Genomic DNA, 20,226 nt, shown 5'->3' with positions numbered 1-20,226 from the left:
CGCTATCTCACACTGAGACAGGTGTCATGGTTTGTCCAGCGATGCTTTTGTCTGAATAAATTAATGCATTGCGAAAGAGAGGCCCAAGACTACAAGTCTGCCAACTGCAAAGGGAAGATGGCTACTGTCAGAGTTGATGAGAAAGACGACAAAGTTGAGTTTCTGGAGATTAATAGTGCGTAGCTAGACGCAGATGGTCACCCTAGTGACAGGAAAGAGTAGATTGCATAACATGTGGAGCCAAGCGAGTAAAAGAAGAGTTGGTGAAATGGAAAGGTGAGCTGGAGTGAGAAGTCCTCCACAGGGTTGAGAAAGCTACTGTTTGAGTACACAGGCTATAAGGATTTTTTACAATTGACTTCAACCATGATGACTCATTGGGGTCACAAATTGATTATGAGGTAGCAAGCCTCTGTACTTCACCTCCTGAGTACCCGATAATTTCTCCAAAGGGAACTTTTACTGGTAGGAGTGAAAATGGTCTTGAGAAACCATGAAGGTTCAGAGTTGGAATGTTTAAAGATTGGAAAGCAGAAGCGCCAAAGCTTAATGCTGGCTTTGAACAGTTCCAATTCTCACCGCTCTTTGCCGTGACAGTCAAAGATGAAAGAAAATGAGAAGAAATTGAAGTCGGATTTTTCCGACAAGGACATTGATGTGTTTGGGGAGCTGTACCCCCAAACAGAGGATGTCTATGTCTAATGGCTGCTACAGGTCTTCGCATCTCCTGAAAATAATTGCATTAAGGAGCATTGAATGAGGACGTCGCCTGAAGGTGCGGCACACTGATGGGTGTAGCTCACCCCAGCAGGTCTGAGCTGGGGGGGGAGATATGTGAGGGACTGAAGGGTTAACTCCCTCACTCTGCAGGCAGGCAAATCACACCCTAAATGTATGCTGTGCTAGGATGTTGACTATTGGCTCCAGAGCAGGGCGTTAAAAGGCAGGAATTGGCTCCCTGTCAGTGCTACCTGTTCCACACCCTGCACAAACGAGTCTAGAGGCTATGGATACTGCCCAGAAGGATGTTCCTGGGAGCTGCAGGATCCTGCAGCCGTGTACAAGGTTAGCCAGGAGGAAGTCAAGCTGCCAGAGGATGTGCCTGGCACAGGAGACTTTCCTCAGGACCCTAAAGTAAAGACAATTTGAAGAGCTATGTACATGAATGGTGCTATATAAATAAAGATATACATACATACATAGATTTAGTCTGCTTTTGTTACATTGTCTGTGTTTCAGCTATCCATGAGTTTTTTTTAACTGGTAAGCGGGGTAGCTGTTCGGGATAGTTAGGGGCAAGATGGGTACTGTGTAGTTAGTGCTCAGAGAGAAATCCAGTTCCGTGATATTATGATATTGTAATATATATGAATCCGGTATGAGGACAAAATGCCAAGTATACAGTATATTGTCTGATTTGCAACAGTTCTTTAATTCATATTATATCGCATATGACATTTTCTAGAGGGCTGACAGTGCACGTTGCTCTGTACTTAATGTATTTGCAGGCACAGTAAGTCCCTGCTCTATAGAGCAGTGGTGCGCAAACTGGGGGGCGCGCCCCCTTGGGGGGGCGCAAGATTATGTAGGGGGGGCGCAGGCTGCGTGCGGGGAAACCTGGGGGCGGGCAGAGCTGTGCCAGAAGCTCCGTGCAGAGGCTGCTTCCAGTTCTCTGCTGTGTCTTGCAGAGGGGGCGGGGCCTTGCAGAGGGGGCGGGGCCTTCCCTGCACACAGACAAGCCCTTCTCCTCCTGTCTTTTACCCGCCCGTTTTCAGCAGCACATGTGGGGACCGGAGCAGGTTTAGTTACTCCCTCCACCCACCGTGTGTGTGTGTGTGTGTGTGTGTGTGTGTGTGTGTGTGTGTGTGTGTGTGTGTGTATGTAGAAATGTGTGTGTATATGTATGTGTGTGTATATGTATGTGTGTATGTGTTTTGTATGTATATGTGTGTGTGTGTGTGTGTGTGTATATATGTGTGTGTGTGTATCTATATATGTATGTGTGTGTGTGCGTGTATATATAAAGTATGTGAATGTGTGTGTGTGTGTGTGTGTGTATCTATATATATATATATGTGTGTGTGTGTGTGTGTTTGTGTGTATATATATGTGTGTGTGTGTGTGTGTGTGTGCGCTGTGCCTGTTGGTTGTCTGTGGGTGTGGGTGTTGGGATTGAGTGTTGTGTGTGTTGGTGGTGATTATGTGAGTGTTGGTTGTGACTGTGTGTGTGTAGTGATTGAGTGTGCTGTGTTGGTTGTGATTTGAGTGTGTGTTGTGTGTGTGTGTGTTGTGATTGAGTGTGTGTGTTGGTTGTGGGTGTTGTGATTGAATGCAGCGTTGCACAAACTGAGGGGGGGACGCCCCAGGCGCAAGATTATTTAGGCGGGGCGCGTGCAGAAAAAAAACCTGGTTGTGCAGGCGAAAAAGATGTGCGCGCGCGGGCGGCCAAATAGAATAGTGCAGGTGGGGCCACGTGATTCGGAGGTACGCGGAGGAGCACGCCCCAGCGCTGTGATGTCAAACGCCCCTCCCTCCGGTGTCTGCCTACAATAGCGCTGTGGTCCTGCTCTCCTCCGCTGGCAACCTGCTTCGCTGCGATCCTCTGCAAGTGAGAGGGTCGGCTGCCACTTTATCACTCATACTGTGAATGTACAGAAATAATAAATAAAAGTGTAAACACTTCCCCGCTCGTGCTTGCAAAATTATGCAGGACACCCTGTGCTCATGCTTGGAGAGTTGGTGATGTCACCGCTCTCAGCGGCAGCGTGGACGCAGCCTAATTTTGCAAGAGCGAGCTGTTGAAGTATGTAAGTATTTAGGCTGCGCTTATAGTGCCGGCGACGCGACGTCGCCCGAAAACAAATGCATTGTCGCCGCCGCCTCGTGCGCTTATAGTAAGCGTGCCGTGGCGACGTGATTTTTTGAAGCCGGCAATATTTGATTTTTAAGGGGCTGTCGCCTCATGTGACAGCCCCTGAACCAATCAATGGCCTGGTCGCCCACGCCGCCGCCGCAAAGCAAAATACAACTTTCGCTAGCGGCGATGGGTGACGTCGCGGGCACTATACGCGCGGCCTTAGACATATTTGTATTTACATTGTATACCGTTTAATAAAGGGTTTTTTTTCATGGGATTTTGATTACATCAGGCAGGGGGGCCCGAGAAATTTCATGGATAAAAAGGGGGGCTCGGCATAAAAAGTTTGCTCACCCCTGCTATAGAGCATACAATTTAATTGTTGGTGCCTGAGGCCCGGAAAGATAAAGTGACTTGTCCATGGTCACAAGCAAAAGATATGTTTACCAGATTCTCAATTTAACGCTACAGCCAAAAGCCTCATCATGATTAGCAAAATAACATCAACTGTAGATGCAGTACAGTGCAATAAATGTCACAGTTATGTCACGCTATATTGTAGGCAAATTCTACAGTCAGTTCAATGTTGCAAGGATACAGCATTTCTTTGAATAGTCACTGTAATATTTATACTGCACAGTCTGAAAGATTCAGTGCCATCACAGTCCTTATTTCTGGTCAGTGTTTTGTACGCTGCTGTTTTATACATGCACACACCATATTTTATAACACTGCATATGGCTTACAACCTAATAAATATGTTAATAATGGTGAAGAGATGAGATGGGCACAATCTGACTTCTTCGATCAAAGATTTATTAAACCCTATTGAAAAATTGACACTTGGCTTTCTCAAGGTAAGGTGTGTTTGTGTGTGTTTGTTTGTGTGTGTTTGTGTGTGTGTGTCTCACATTGGACTATTTTCGTCCTAACATTTATTTCTGTTACATTTTATATTAGGTAGAGGTCATCATATTGTTTGCTTCTGTATTATCTGTAATAGCTTTGCTAAGCTCATTGTTCTCACCATTCCATTTTTGAAATTCCAAAATAATATTTTTGATTATAAATGACTGTTTCAGCTAATTCCTGTTTAGACACTTAAAGGTAATTTACATTGAGCAAATATTTGTCGTCAATTGTTGCATCAGTAAATAACCCAGGAAATGACTTCTTGTTTTCCTTTTGCTTATTACAGACTGGCTCAAATCTCTTGCTACCTGGTCCATCATTGCTCTCGCCACACTCCATCCTAAGGCTTCCAGGAACACAGAGCACACAGTTGATTACTCAGCCTATCATTACCAATCAGTTCGGTGAGCATATTTTTTTCTGCGTAGATAACCTTGTGAGTTATTGGGATGTTGAGTTTATTCATATACTTGTGTTGCTAGTGATTAACTTGTTAGGTGCAACACACTTTCACAGTTCAAAAAAAGGGCATTTGCCACACTTGCACTGTCTGTTTAGTTGGACATTATACACATATAAGCATAATATTCATACCTGCATATTAGAAATAGATCAGCTTTTAACAATATCGAATCTCTTTTGACTGTGTTCATATTTATTATCATTATATGCATTCTCAATAGTATAATGCATCCCTAAACTGTAGTGGTATGTATATGAATAGAAAGCTGTGATTAGCTTAATTTGCATAGCATAATTTTAGGGTTGGAAGGAAGGCCCCATTATCTAAATGTCATTAAGAAAAACATAATTAAATGAGCCCTAGCATAATACTATCTACAGCTCAACCACATTATAACGCTGTGCTTGGGGTCCAAAGAATCACATCGCGTTATAAGCGGATTTGCGTTGTAACGGAACGCGTTATAACGGGGTTGAGCTGTATTTCACAATGAGAATGATACAGGGACAGAACTGTCTTCGTTGCTGCATTAATCTTCACATTGCTGTGATTTTGTTATCATACAACCAGAAAAGTAAATGGTGGGGAAATTGTTTTGTTTATTAGTAGCATTTTTCATTTACTTTTTTCCTTACTATTTATTCATCTATAATGTTGTTATATTAAAATTTTTCCAAAAATTAATTTAGATGGTTTTAATATATATATCTATTTTTTAAATTATATGTACATGGTTGTTCTTCGGAGTCAAATTATATTTTAATGAAAGATCTAACCCGCAATGAAGGCTGGCCACAGGTTTTCCTTGCTCAAACCATAGAAGTGGCACTATTATGGCAGTTTGAGTTGTGTGAAACTTCTGAATTATCTTCGCATTTAGGGTCCAAGTTCCACATCCAGGCAGTTATACACTGGTCGAACACTTTCCTTTAAGGTTCAGTGGAAGGTTCATTTAAAGATTGTCATCCAAATGCGCTCCACCATATTTTCCTGATTTTATTTACATGGTTCCCCGTCCATTTATGATGGCTAATATAGACATCATTTTTAAGTTCTTTTCCATCAATGTTTATCTTTGTAGAGGTGATACTTTGGTCTAGCTGAGATTCATATGGAGGCTATTGTTCTTACTTGATTCAACGAGTTCTCTGATTCATTGCTAAAGGTCTTCTGAACTTGTGGCAAAAATAACAATGTTGTCTGTAAATCGTAGATGACTCAAGTATCCACAGTTGATTTAGAGTCCTTTTTGCTTCCCAATTCAATGTCTTCAACAATTTTTCAAGTGGAGCTATGAAAAGCTTTGGTAACATGGTGTTCTACACACAAAAAAGAGGCCCCGCCGCACAGCTAGGTAGTAAGAGTGAGGTGCTCTTCTAGGTAATTTGCATTGTCATAAACTGGAAGAAAGGGGAACCTAGTGAGTGAGCACTCAATCACAATATGGGTATGAATTGTATTAAAACATTTTATTATCACCAACGAATAAAATAAAGGGATTTAAAATAAATAAACCGCATATAAATGTAACTATGATCAAAATAACATTGCTGTAGGCCAGGGGTGAGCAAACTTTTTATGCCGAGCCCCCCTTTTTATCCATGAAATTTCTCGGGCCCCCCTGCCTGATGTAATCAAAATCCCATGAAAAAAAACCCTTTATTAAACGGTATACAATGTAAATACAAATATGTCTAAGGCCGCGCGTATAGTGCCCGCGACGTCACCCATCGCCGCTAGCGAAAGTTGTATTTTGCTTTGCGGCGGCGGCGTGGGCGACCAGGCCATTGATTGGTTCAGGGGCTGTCACATGAGGCGACAGCCCCTTAAAAATCAAATATTGCCGGCTTCAAAAAATCACGTCGCCACGGCACGCTTACTATAAGCGCACGAGGCGGCGGCGACAATGCATTTGTTTTCGGGCGACGTCGCGTCGCCGGCACTATAAGCGCAGCCTAAATACTTACATACTTCAACAGCTCGCTCTTGCAAAATTAGGCTGCGTCCACGCTGCCGCTGAGAGCGGTGACATCACCAACTCTCCAAGCATGAGCACAGGGTGTCCTGCATAATTTTGCAAGCACGAGCGGGGAAGTGTTTACACTTTTATTTATTATTTCTGTACATTCACAGTATGAGTGATAAAGTGGCAGCCGACCCTCTCACTTGCAGAGGATCGCAGCGAAGCAGGTTGCCAGCGGAGGAGAGCAGGACCACAGCGCTATTGTAGGCAGACACCGGAGGGAGGGGCGTTTGACATCACAGCGCTGGGGCGTGCTCCTCCGCGTACCTCCGAATCACGTGGCCCCACCTGCACTATTCTATTTGGCCGCCCGCGCGCGCACATCTTTTTCGCCTGCACAACCAGGTTTTTTTTCTGCACGCGCCCCGCCTAAATAATCTTGCGCCTGGGGCGTCCCCCCCTCAGTTTGTGCAACGCTGCATTCAATCACAACACCCACAACCAACACACACACTCAATCACAACACACACACACACAACACACACTCAAATCACAACCAACACAGCACACTCAATCACTACACACACACAGTCACAACCAACACTCACATAATCACCACCAACACACACAACACTCAATCCCAACACCCACACCCACAGACAACCAACAGGCACAGCGCACACACACACACACACACACACATATATATACACACAAACACACACACACACACACATATATATATATATAGATACACACACACACACACACACACATTCACATACTTTATATATACACGCACACACACACATACATATATAGATACACACACACACATATATACACACACACACACACACACACATATACATACAAAACACATACACACATACATATACACACACATACATATACACACACATTTCTACATACACACACACACACACACACACACACACACACACACACACACACACACACACACACACACACACGGTGGGTGGAGGGAGTAACTAAACCTGCTCCGGTCCCCACATGTGCTGCTGAAAACGGGCGGGTAAAAGACAGGAGGAGAAGGGCTTGTCTGTGTGCAGGGAAGGCCCCGCCCCCTCTGCAAGGCCCCGCCCCCTCTGCAAGACACAGCAGAGAACTGGAAGCAGCCTCTGCACGGAGCTTCTGGCACAGCTCTGCCCGCCCCCAGGTTTCCCCGCACGCAGCCTGCGCCCCCCCTACATAATCTTGCGCCCCCCCAAGGGGGCGCGCCCCCCAGTTTGCGCACCACTGCTGTAGGCTATGTTGATAAACATATGGGAGATATGACAGTGGGTCAAAATCTCATGCTGTACATTGACAGCCTAAGTTGATTAAGGGTTAATATTCTTCACTGCTGTGTAGTAACTGCCTATCTGGCCAGTAGTGTATATGGGTGAGTATTACCAACAAGTGGGAATAGAGAACTAGCTTACTGATGACCCAACTAATAGTAGGTATTCAGAATACTTCACACAGAAAGTATCTCCATGTGGGAGCACATAGCTCCTAGTCCAGTATGGTAGGAATACACTACTGCATAGAGCAAAGGTAATCAAGGCAGTTAAAAGAAATCGCAAGGGGATCTGAGTGATCACCTATGGTTAGTAAACAAAAGGTGTCTATTGTATCGTGTCCCTAGATAAGATAGTGAGTGTCAATTACTTGTATCTGTAGCGTTAGCAGCCCGTTGGAGTAGGCAGCTTTGCTATGAGTGAGGGAAAGACGTCACCCGTCCAGTAGCAGAACACAGCAGCCCAAGGTATATACGCTGCTGTGCTGAGGGGTTAACGGTGAGTAAAACCCACCACCCAAACGTTCCCAACAGTACAGTAACACTTTTTAAGTACACTGCTATGTTGTGGGGTGGGTAATGATCAATTGGTCACAGTAATATAGTAACCCGTCCAGTAAGAGAACACAGCAGTCAAAGGTATATACGCTGCTGTGCTGAGGGGTTAACGGTGAGTAGATCCAACCACCCGAACGTTCCCAGCAGAACAGTAACAATTTGTAGGTACACTATGTTGTGGGGTGGGTGATAGTCAATTGGTCACAGTAATATAGTAACCCACTGTAAGTGGGTCGTTAAAGCTCAGGGATTGACAGTGATTAAATTCAATCACTTAATCAGTCCCACAAGACAGTTTGTGCAGATCTAACAGTATGTGGTAATGCCGTAGTGTAGATATACTGATTAGCTATCGTGCACAGACCAACAGGGATGTTTAAATACCAGAATGAATACTGTTGCAGTGGTAGCAAGGTTAGTATGTATCGAGTATTCAAAACCAGCGCGAACAGAGCCAAAGGAGTAATTGAACACTGACACTGACTTATGCCTGCATTATCCCCTACATCAGCACTGATCATAGGTATCAGCGCTGATGTGCTCGAGGATAAGCCTAGAATAAATATGCAATGAGAATAAGTTTCCCTAATAACCAACAAGAGAGCCTGCAATATAGAAAGCTATATGCAGGATCGGGATGTAGCACAACTGTTAGTGAAATAAACGCCGGGACTCCGCAACTTGAATAGAGTAGACATAAATGTTGCAGCCGCAATGGTAGCATCCCGTGTGTGTGGGAGAGTGTGGCCAACGCGTGCGTTTCACGCAAGAACGCTTCTTTAGGGCACGTAACTCTTAGGGGGCACAGCAGCGTATATACCTTGGGCTGCTGTGTTCTGCTACTGGACGGGTGACGTCTTTCCCTCACTCATAGCAAAGCTGCCTACTCCAACGGGCTGCTAACGCTACAGATACAAGTAATTGACACTCACTATCTTATCTAGGGACACGATACAATAGACACCTTTTGTTTACTAACCATAGGTGATCACTCAGATCCCCTTGCGATTTCTTTTAACTGCCTTGATTACCTTTGCTCTATGCAGTAGTGTATTCCTACCGTACTGGACTAGGAGCTATGTGCTCCCACATGGAGATACTCTCTGTGTGAAGTATTCTGAATACCTACTATTAGTTGGGTCATCAGTAAGCTAGTTCTCTATTCCTACTTGTTGGTAATACTCACCCATATACACTACTGGCCAGATAGGCAGTTACTACACAGCAGTGAAGAATATTAACCCTTAATCAACTTAGGCTGTCAATGTACAGCATGAGATTTTGACCCACTGTCATATCTCCCATATGTTTATCAACATAGCCTACAGCAATGTTATTTTGATCATAGTTACATTTATATGCTGTTTATTTATTTTAAATCCCTTTATTTTATTCGTTGATGATAATAAAATGTTTTAATACAATTCATACCCATATTGTGATTGAGTGCTCACTCACTAGGTTCCCTTTTCGTCAAGTTTGTGACATGGTGTTCTCTTGTAAAATTTCCTTCTTGATCGTTATCTTGCTTGTATCTTCACGTAGTCTGTTTGCAGTAATTCTTGTAAATGTTCCTTATAATATCAATGTACATTTCTTCAACATTTTTACTTAATGCATTTCAAATGGCCGAGGTGTAGACCGAATGCTTTTTCATAATCTACGAATCCTAAACTAAGTGGTAGGTTGTATTCATTACTTCAAGAAACCACTTCTTGTATAACTTGAATATGGTTCTTTGAGATGAATCTACTGCAAAATCCCACTAGTTCTCTAGGCTCAGCAAAGTCTAGGGTCTGTTGCATCCGATTACTGGGTATCTTTGTGAAAATCCTGCAAGTATGCATATATGTACGTATATATTTATATTGTGCCTACAGTGTACTCAGCGCTTTACAAGGACAATACAGTACAGGGAATTATATTGCAATAAGCGCAACAAGGTCAGAGAATTATAATACAATAAGCGCAACAAGGTCAGACAATGGGAAAGGAAATCTAAGTGGTACTGTATGTTGAAAAACTTATGGAGACAGCAGGTGAGGGAATAAGTGAAGTATATGGCAGTGTTTGGCAGGAGTGACTGTGGGACAATAGCCATGTGTCCAAGCTATTGGGTTGCTTCATTTAAGAGGTGTGTTTTCAGGTTTGTCTCGGAGATGGAGAGGGAAGGTGCTTGGCGTATACTGAGTGTAAGGGAGTTCAACAGATGAGGTGCAGTGAGGGAAAAGGGTTTAAGACTCTTCAGGGAGAGAGAGAAAGCTCTAGGTGTTAAGGGTGGAATGGAGATAGTTGTGGGTAGAACAAAGGAGACAAGCAGGGGCATAAAGACAGATCAAAGCTGATATGTAGGAAGGAGCAGATGAGTGGAAAGCCTTAAAGTAAGGAAGTGATCCAAAATTTGATGGGAAGCCAGGAGAGGGATTGAAGGAGGAGATAAGCAGATACTGTTTAGGGAGAGAGTTAAATTATTTTAGCAGCCTAATTTTGGATTGATTGCAGGGAGAAAGCTGTGAGGCAAAAAGGCCTTTTAGCAGTATGTTACAATAATCCATACGGGAGAGGAAAAGGGCACGCATTCAAGTTTTAGCAGTTATTTGACAGAGGAAAGGGTGGATCTTGGCAATATTATGGAGGAAGAAGGGACACAGTTTGGCCATGCCATGAATGGAAAGGAAAGAGTCAAATGTCACTCCTAGGCAATGTGCTTTGGCGACAGGAGAGATGGTAGTACCATTTACTGTGATGGAAAAGGGGGGTGTTTGGTCAGATTTAGGCAGAAATATGAGGGGCTCAGTTTTTGACATTAAGTTTAAGGTGGTGGAACGCCATCCACAAAGATATAGCTAGGAGGCAATCCGAGACTTGGGACTGGATTATATATATGAGGGTAGGGGTGGACAGATATATATGCATATCAGCTGCATAGAGATGATACCTAAAAGAGTTCATGAGGTCACAAAGTGATGGGGTATAGAGAGCGAAAAGGAGAGGTCCCAGAACAGAGCCCTGAGGGAGGTACTCCAACAGACAGATCGACAGAAAACGAAGACATGTTAGCACAAGAGACAGAAAATGGGCGATGAGAGGTAAGATGAGAAGTAGGATAGGGCTTTGTTTAGAGTTTAGAATATGGAGAAGAGAGTGATCAACAGTATCAAAAACAGCAAAGAGATCGAGTAAGATTAGTAGGGAAAGTGAGTGGAAGTAGGAGTGATTGGTCTAGGTATTCTTTGTCTCCTTTATCATGGACTAGCTGAGAGACCCGGCGTTGCCCGGGATGTAAATGCGTAATAGGTAGTATTATTTATAAATCGTGGAACAATAGGTGACTGTTTGTTGTAAAGGTTGGATAATAATATTGAAAAGAAAGATGTAAGAAAATGTAATACGATGTTGTATAAAAATGGTTTATTGTAACCACACCACAGTACAATGTATATTTTGGTGGCATAAGTGATGTAAAAATCTGAGTCGTGTGTCCTGCTAGGGTGTGAGGCGGCGGGTGGCGCGTGGGTTGTGAGTGCTGTGTGCGAGTGGGGGTCCTGCTAGGGTGTGAGGCGGCGGGTGGTGCGTGGGTTGTGAGTGCTGTCTGTGAGTGGGGGTCCTGCAAGGGTGTGAGGCGGCGGCTGGCGCGTGGGTTGTGAGTGCTGTCTGTGAGTGGGGGTCCTGCTAGGGTGTGAGGCGGTGGGTCAGTGATGTCGGTGCGTAGGGGCGGGAGGCAGCAGGTGTGTGTGGCGGCAGGTATGTGTCGAGTGTGGCGGGTGTCTGTTGAGTGCGTGCAGCGGCTGTGAGGCGGTGGGTGAAAGGCAGAGGCGGCCGGAGTAAGGGCGGGTGAAAGGCAGAGGCGGGGGTGGGGAGGCGGTAAGGCGGGCATGAAGGCGAAGGGCGGCGGGAAGGGGAGGAGGGGGTGGAGGAGGGGGGCAAGGCGTGGAGGAGGGGGGCAAGGCGTGGAGGAGGGGGGGCAAGGGGTGGAGGAGGGGGGCAGGGTTAGAGGAGGGGGGGAAGGGTTAGAGGAGGGGGGGAAGGGTTAGAGGAGGGGGGGGGAAGGGTTAGAGGAGGGGGGGGGAAGGGTTAGAGGAGGGGGGGGGAAGGGTTAGAGGAGGGGGGGGAAGGGTTAGAGGAGGGGGGGGGAAGGGTTAGAGGAGGGGGGGGAAGGGTTAGAGGAGGGGGGGGAAGGGTTAGAGGAGGGGGGGGGAAGGGTTAGAGGAGGGGGGGGGAAGGGTTAGAGGAGGGGGGGAAGGGTTAGAGGAGGGGGGGAAGGGTTAGAGGAGGGGGGAAGGGTTAGAGGAGGGGGGGAAGGGTTAGAGGAGGGGGGGAAGGGTTAGAGGAGGGGGGGAAGGGTTAGAGGAGGGGGGGAAGGGTTAGAGGAGGGGGGGAAGGGTTAGAGGAGGGGGGGAAGGGTTAGAGGAGGGGGGGGAGGGTTAGAGGAGGGGGGAGGGTTAGAGGGGGGGAAGGGTTAGAGGAGGGGGGGGAAGGGTTAGAGGAGGGGGGGGAAGGGTTAGAGGAGGGGGGGGAAGGGTTAGAGGAGGGGGGGGAAGGGTTAGAGGAGGGGGGGGAAGGGTTAGAGGAGGGGGGGAAGGGTTAGAGGAGGGGGGGAAGGTTAGAGGAGGGGGGGAAGGGTTAGAGGAGGGGGGGAAGGGTAGAGGAGGGGGGGGAAGGGTTAGAGGAGGGGGTGGAAGTGTGGGAGGGGGTGGGAGGGGAAAGGGGAAAAAGAGGTGGAGGGGGGGGGAAGAGGAGCGGAGGGGGGGGAAGAGGAGCGGAGGGGGGGGTGGAAAGGGAGCGGAGGGGGGGGTGAAGGGGAGCGGAGGGGGGGGAAGGGGAGCAGGGGGGGAAGGGGAGAAGTGGTGGGAAGGGGGAGGAGGGGGGGAGGTGGTGGAAAGGGGGAGAAGGGGGGAGGTGGTGGAAAGGGGGAGAAGGGGGGAGGTGGTGGAAAGGGGGAGAAGGGGGGAGGTGGTGGGAAGGGGGAGAAGGGGGGAGGTGGTGGGAAGGGGGGAGGTGGTGGGAAGGAGGAGGAGGGGGAAGGTGGTGGAAATGGAGAGAAGGGGGGATGTGGTGGGAAGGGGGAGGGGGGGGTTGTGGTGGGAAGGGGGAGGAGGGGGAAGGGGGGGAGGGGGGAGGTGGTGGGAAGGGGGGAGGGTGGAGGTGGTGGGAAGGGGGGGAGGTGGTGGAAAGGGGGGGGAGGTGGTGGGAAGGGGGGGAGGTGGTGGAAAGGGGGGGAGGTGGTGGGAAGGGGGGGAGGGGTGAGGTGGTGGGAAGGGGGAGGAGGTGGGAAGGGGGAGGCGGGGGGTGGGAGGCGGTGGGAAGGCGGGGGGTGGGAGGAGGTGGAAGGCGGGGGGTGGGAGGCGGTGGGATGGCGGGGGGTGGGAGGCGGGGGGATGTGGTGGGAAGGGGGAGGGGGGGATGTGGTGGGAAGGGGGAGGAGGGGGAAGGTGGTGGGAAGGGGGAGGAGGGGGACGGTGGTGGGATGGGGAGGAGGGGGAAGGTGGTGGGCAGGGGGAGGAGGGGGGAGGTGGTGGGAAGGGGGGGAGGGGGGAGGTGGTGGGAAGGGGGGGAGGGGGGAGGTGGTGGGAAGGGGGGGAGGGTGGAGGTGGTGGGAAGGGGGGGAGGTGGTGGAACGGGGGGGGAGGTGGTGGAAAGGGGGGGGAGGTGGTGGAAAGGGGGGGGAGGTGGTGGGAAGGGGGGGGAGGGGTGAGGTGGTGGGAAGGGGGAGGAGGTGGGAAGGGGAGGCGGGGGGTGGGCGGAGATGGAAGGCGGGGGGTGGGAGGCGGTGGGATGGCGGGGGGTGGGAGGCGGTGGGAAGGGGGGTGGGAGGCGGTGGGAAGGGGGGAGGGAGGCGGTGGGAAGGGGGGAAGGGGGGGGGAGGCGGTGGGAAGGGGTGGGGGGAGGCGGTGGGAAGGGGGGCTGGGAGGCGGTGGGAAGGGGGGCTGGGAGGCGGTGGGAAGGGGGGGGAGGCGGTGGGAAGGGGGGGAAGGGGGGAGGCGGTGGGAAGGGGGGGGCGGTGGGAAGGGGGGGGAGGCGGTGGGAAGGGGGGGGGAGGCGGTGGGAAGGGGGGGAGGCGGTGGGAAGGGGGGGGGGAGGCGGTGGGAAGGGGGGGAGGCGGTGGGAAGGGGGGGGGGGCAGTGGGAAGGGGGGGTGGAGGGGAGGTGAAGGGGGGGTGGAGGGGAGGTGAAGGTGGGGGGTGGAGGGGGGGAGTGGAAGGGAGGTGAAGGGGGGGTGGAAGGGAGGTGAAGGGGGGGGTGGAAGGGAGGTGAAGGGGGGGGGGGGTGGAGGGGAGGTGAAGGGGGGGTGGAGGGGGGGAGGTAAATGGGGAGGGTGAAGGGGGGGTGGAAGGGAGAAGTGGAGTGAGGGGAGGTGAAAGGGGGTGAGGGGAGGTGATGGGGGGTGAGGGGAGGTGAAGGCCGCTCACTCACCCGTCCGGCAGGTCCCACGTGGATCTGAGGCGGGATGGCAGCGTGTTGTGGCCGCTCTCCCGCTGTGTCCCGGGCGCTTCGCTCGCTCCCCCGCTGACTGTAGCGGCGCCGGGGGGGGGGGGGGTATCGGGGAGACACTGACACTGGAGGGGAGGGGGGGGGTGGAGGGGAGGTGAAGGGGGGGTGGAGGGGGAGGTGAAGGCCGCTCACTCACCCATCCGGCAGGTCCCACTGTGGATCTGAGGCGGGAGGCAGCGTGTTGTGGCCGCTCCTCCCGCTGTGTCCCGGGCGCCGCCATCTTGGCAGCCTGCCTGGCCACTGGCTGTTCCCCGCCGGGGAGGGGTGAGTTGTAGCGCCGGGGAGGGGGGGGCATGTATATGTGTGGGGGGGGGGAGAGGTGGGAGATATAGAGGGGGGGTCTCGCACGGCCGCTGACACTGGGTGGTGGGGGGGGCGCTGAAGGGGTAATAATAGTGTGTGTGTCCCGCTGACTGTAGCGGCGCCGGGGGAGGGGGGGGGGTCGGGGTGAAAGCGCGGGAGACACGGGGAGAGGAGGAGGTGCGCGCGGGTGCTGCTAACACTGTGAGCCCCGCTAATGTATGTAACAGTGTGTGTGTGTGTGTGTCACTGTGTGTGTGTCTGTCACTGTGTGTGTGTGTGTCCCTGTGTCCCTCTGTGTGTGTGTGTGTGTGTGTGTGTCACTGTGTGTGTGTGTGTGTGTCCCTGTGTGTGTGTCCCTGTGTGTGTGTGTGTGTGTGTGTGTGTGTGTCTGTGTGTGTGTGTCCCCCTGTGTGTGTGTGTCCCCCTGTGTGTGTGTGTCCCTGTGTTCCCTGTGTGTGTGTGTGTCCCTGTGTGTCCTTTGGCCCGTCACTCCGCCTCAGGCCAATGAGAGGTGTGCGGGGGCGGGCGGGCCAAGGGACCAATGAGATTTCCCCTAGGGACACCGGACATCCAGGCAGGCAAACATACAGTGCTTTCACTAATATAGTATAAGATGAGGATAGATATTGCATTGCTCCATTCTTCTGCACTTTTTCTATTCTTTTTACGCAGTAGTTATTTGATCTTCCACAGGGGATTTTCCATTCTTCACTGATTTTATTGCCTTTGCTAGTTCTTCTTAAAGGACACATTGTACAACAGTGGTGGTTTCTTATCACGCTTCATCTTTTAGACTATACTCTGTTTTATTGTGTTATATAAAACCTTAATTCACTGTACAATACAGTAAGTCCTCAGTCTTATATTGTTGATTCATCTTGTTTGAGTTCGTTGATTTTGCTTCTTTAATAAACTTTTGTTGTCTTTGCCATATTGCAATAAAATGTTCTTCCATCCTCAGCTGAGCACTTGTAGATAGTCGTTCACAGCCAGTGCCAGATTTCCCATTAGGCCCATAAAGCCTGGTCCCAAGGCGGCACAGCAACATTTTGGGGCGGCAAAAATCTTGGGCTTATCGGATCTAGTGGGAATTCACTTGCCTGTGTCAGCCGCCTCCTTTCCGCTGCCCTCCTGCTCCTTTGGAATCCCACCATCAAATGAATGCCACGGACGTCACAAACGTGGCGTCATACTGTGTCTTGTTGCCATGGCAATGTCAAATGACGATGCGTTTCCATGATAACGTGCCCCGGTGCGATGTCCGCGCATCATTTGCCGTTGGGCTTGCCAAAGAAGCAGCAGGGCGGCAGAAAGAAGGCGACCGACACAGGCAAGTGCATAGGGGTGGCGGATTTTGAAATCCGCCTCTGTTCACAGCTCTCTAAATCCTTTTTTTCCCCTTCTTCCTCCAGGTTTCTATTCACTTTCAGATATATTGTTCATAAGTTTGTCATAATTGTTTATCAACTTATAGTACTAATGCATCATGAGAATTTGTAGGATTTTACAGCTCTGCTGTTATTTGTGAGGTTCTTGATGTTGTTAGTTTTTTTTATTCCGCTTTCTATCTTCACATTAGGATGTAATTTTCAACAGACCCATCACTGACCACCGTCAAAAAGGTTAAAGACGATGCAGTCTTGAATCATGCGTTTCTTGTTAGCTAGGCTAAAGTCAGGGCTTTTTTGTGACGGTAAACGCTGATACCGTCACCTTTTTCTCTTACCTTCTCCTCCTGCTCCTCATCTCCGACAGCATCTTGTAACAATGCATCGCCATGGCAATGCAGCGTCAAATTATGCTGTGACGTCACATGGCGCCACGTTGACTTGATGCCGCGAGAGGAGATGAAGAGCAGGAGAAGGTAATAGACTGGGTATCGGCATCTTTTATATTACAAAAAAGCACTGGATGTCATCAATTTTATTCTTGATAAGACTTGATCTTTTCCATGTCTATTTTCTACATAGATTCTTATTAAAAAATGAATTGATAATATAGAAGATTTTACATTCTGCTAATTCAATCCTGTTGCTGTAACCATATTTATCAATTGAAACTTTATATTTGCAAATGTGGCAGACGTTCTTGCTTCTGCTGGTGCATTGCAGCGAGAGACACAAATGCGCTGCCGGGAGCAACCGCCATTGTGTGTATATTATGCACATGTGAAAAGGGGCAGGGCTACCACACTAAGGCTCCGGCTGCAATAATGTGTGTGTGTGTGTGTTTTTTTATAACAGATGAAGCATACATTATTGCAGCCGGAGCAGTAGTGCGGTAGCCCTGCCCCTTTTCACATGTGCATTATACACACACAATGGTACGTACGTACATACATACGTACATACGTACATACGTACATACATACATACATACATACATACATGTATACATACATACATCTATATTAGTTCTCAATTTTTGTATGAACTGCACAAATACATAGTTCAAATGAAAAAAAAAAATTGCCCAAAAGTTTGAAGAAGAAAAAATCTTGTCTATTTATAGTTTTTTCACTTATAGTTTTTTTTTTAATCCAAAACCAATTGAGTTCTGGCAATGTCATAACTAAAATACCAGTGAAAGTGCCCACCCTTAGTGTGTGTGTGCGCGTATATATATGTATGTGTAACCAGTTAACTTTTTATATTTTGTATATTTACATTTTATATATTTTGTTTGCTAATAACAATACAATACATGTTGTCCAATCTTTTTCTTCTTGCAAGTCAAGCTATAAAAGTAGGTACTGTAGCTGTGTTTGAGTCTTATCATTAACAAGTGTGTATATTTTCCATGTTGCCAAAATAATTATTGCATGCTCCATTGACTTCTCTGCCAAAATGTTTAGGGTCAGCATTGCACAGAAAATGTTAACAAAGCATTAAAGATGGGAAACTTTTCAGGATCATTCAAAAAATGTAGATTGACAAACCTGAAAATCAAGATTCCTGGAAAAAACAACTCTAAGAGAAAATAAGATGCATGTTTAAAAGGAACTTTCACATGAGAAAATATATTACAAGGTCTTAAGCCCAAACCTTACTAGAGCGTTCTGCAATTGTCTTAGTTTTGCTTAGTCAGATTGAAATGATCAGCATGACATTATGAGGCGTATATATAATTCACTTGTGTTCGTCCGTCTGCTACGGTCCTTGTCTCTTACAAACTTATTGCTACCTGTTCATTTTATACATCTATGGAAAGCAAGTGCTGACCGCGCATGAGCACAAGCACCAATCACGCATGCGCGGCCAATGTAGAGAAAAACCGGGAAGTGGCCAGAAATGTCGGGACCTGGAACAAACGGCGAAAAACCATGACTGTCCTGGCTAAACCGGGACATCTAGTCACCCTATCCCAATGGGACTTAAAGCGCTTCATAATTACAGTAGAGTGCACAATATGCACCACATAGGAATTTTTACAGACACAGTCTCTGCCCCGGTGAGCTTAGAATCTATATGTTTGGTGCCTCAGGCACAGGGAGTTAAAGTCACAAGCTCAAGGTCACAAGAAGCTGACACCGGGAATTGAACCAGGTTCAAACTCATTCAATTTCGATGTCCTTGCTTACAGCTTTAGTCTCCACTTACAAGTTTACAATTTAAAACAGGTACTGTACTGAGTCACTTAGATTTTACAAATAACAGACTGTTATTTAAAAATTTGTGCCACTTGCATTTAACTTATGCTATGTCTGCAACAGTGCCAGTATTTTGTAAAATTTGTACACAAAAAATAAATCCCTAAATAAAATGATTGGGCTTTAATTGCACTTTGCAAAATCTGATATTGTTTTTTTAGCACAACAAAATCTGATTATGAGTTATTAGTCTGATGCCTCCTATCCAAGTTATTATGGAACCCACCGTAATATTATATGTATTAATCCATCACTTCATTGTGCAGTCCTGGCTTTATTGTATATTGAGCTACCTTAACTTCAGCTCCAGGGATCCCCCTGCTTCCCAAGATACTTAGCTCTATAGGTGGAGCCGTTGCTTCATGGAGGTTTAAATCCCCTGTGTCACGTGGGCCAATAGGAAGGCGAGACGGTTAACGTGCGGCTTCCTATTGGCTCCTGTGCCGCAGCAGGTTTAAGCCTCCATATTGATTACCCAGACGGACATACTACCAGCAGCACCTACGGAGTATCTCAAAAAGTAGGGTGTCCCCGGAGCTGAAATGAATGTGGTTGAGATCCGGAGCTGCTCCTTTAAATGCACTAATTGATAAAGGGGATGAGATTTGTTACGAAATTAAGTCATGCTGCTACTTAGACCCCAGTTTAGAACACATAGGGCTATTAGAAATATTGAAGTGTGTGTCTACAAGATGGTTTTTAGGTTGTATGCCTGTTATTGAACCCTATTATTGTGGAAGCCTACAGTAGGTGACAGTTTTAGAATTAATTTGACGTATGAAATAAAAGTGCCTACAGAAAATGGGATATAGCCCAGGAATAATACTAGAAGCGTGTTCGATATCTGTGATTTGAGTGCCGAAGATTTCTAAGCCAAACCTTCTGCAAGCGTAATCTTGTTCTAGTTTTTCCAAATCAGATATAAACCTCATGTACTTACTTGGCTGTGGCAAGTTAATTAAATATTAGATCAGGAATCACAGCCTGTAAACAATGATATGAATGCTGTCATGAATTGTCTTTTTTTATTTGTATAATCTTATGGGATATTGTCATTCTATACAGACTCAATTTTTTGGAATTCTATATTCTTTCTAAAACGCAGGTTCTTGTCACAATCTATAACAATGTACTTCTGCACTAGTGTAGCTGAGAAATATGATATTTTAAATACAAATGCTGAGAGATCATTATTCTCATAGTCACGAGGAGGCTGCTATATTCAAGTTATCATGTCACTTATGACAACGGAAGGCAAAAAAAGAAAGGTTTCATAAATGGATTTGGTGTCACTTAAAACATTTTATAAATCTGTTAACTCTAAATTCCTCTTCCACAAATCGCACACTAGTTCAACATTGTTTGAACCAATCAAAGCATCAACTAAAACACTCTTAATGCCCACGTGGGCACGTAGTGATGTCATCAGCCTCCGTTATGGAGCGTTTTTAGGTTTTGAGCTATGATTTCTCAGCTGATCAGAGCATTATGATATATTTCGTTATACCATTTAGTTATTAACAACAGGAGTTTGATTGAAACTATCCAGTGATACTTTAGGTTGGTCTTTATGGTTTATTTATTTTTGATTCAATGCTGAATTACAGTATTATGGTTTAAGGCAGTATTCATTTCAGTTTATTAGTTTTGATTGCAACACCATATCCAGCCATTCTCTTCATTTTTGGTCGGCTTTGCATTGTCA

At 47.3% G+C, this 20,226-nt stretch overlaps 1 protein-coding gene across 15 annotated transcripts in view; it reads left to right on the top strand.

The window, feature by feature from the left end:
* The window catches only part of AHI1 (Abelson helper integration site 1), a 282,040-nt gene that overhangs the window by 141,469 nt on the left and 120,345 nt on the right, over nt 1-20,226 (top strand). For 13 of the 15 annotated variants that reach the window (XM_075597389.1, XM_075597388.1, XM_075597387.1 and 10 more), the window contains one exon: nt 4,056-4,173. In XM_075597389.1, coding sequence (XP_075453504.1) covers nt 4,056-4,173 — 118 coding nt within the window. Of the gene's footprint in view, nt 1-4,055; nt 4,174-17,726; nt 18,496-20,226 lie in introns of those variants that run through there. The other 2 variants (XM_075597396.1, XM_075597400.1) reach the window with 2 other exon arrangements.

Source organism: Ascaphus truei, chromosome 4 (assembly GCF_040206685.1).
Source record: "Ascaphus truei isolate aAscTru1 chromosome 4, aAscTru1.hap1, whole genome shotgun sequence".
NCBI lineage: Eukaryota > Metazoa > Chordata > Amphibia > Anura > Ascaphidae > Ascaphus > Ascaphus truei.
This window is presented reverse-complemented; position numbering and strand designations above follow the sequence as displayed.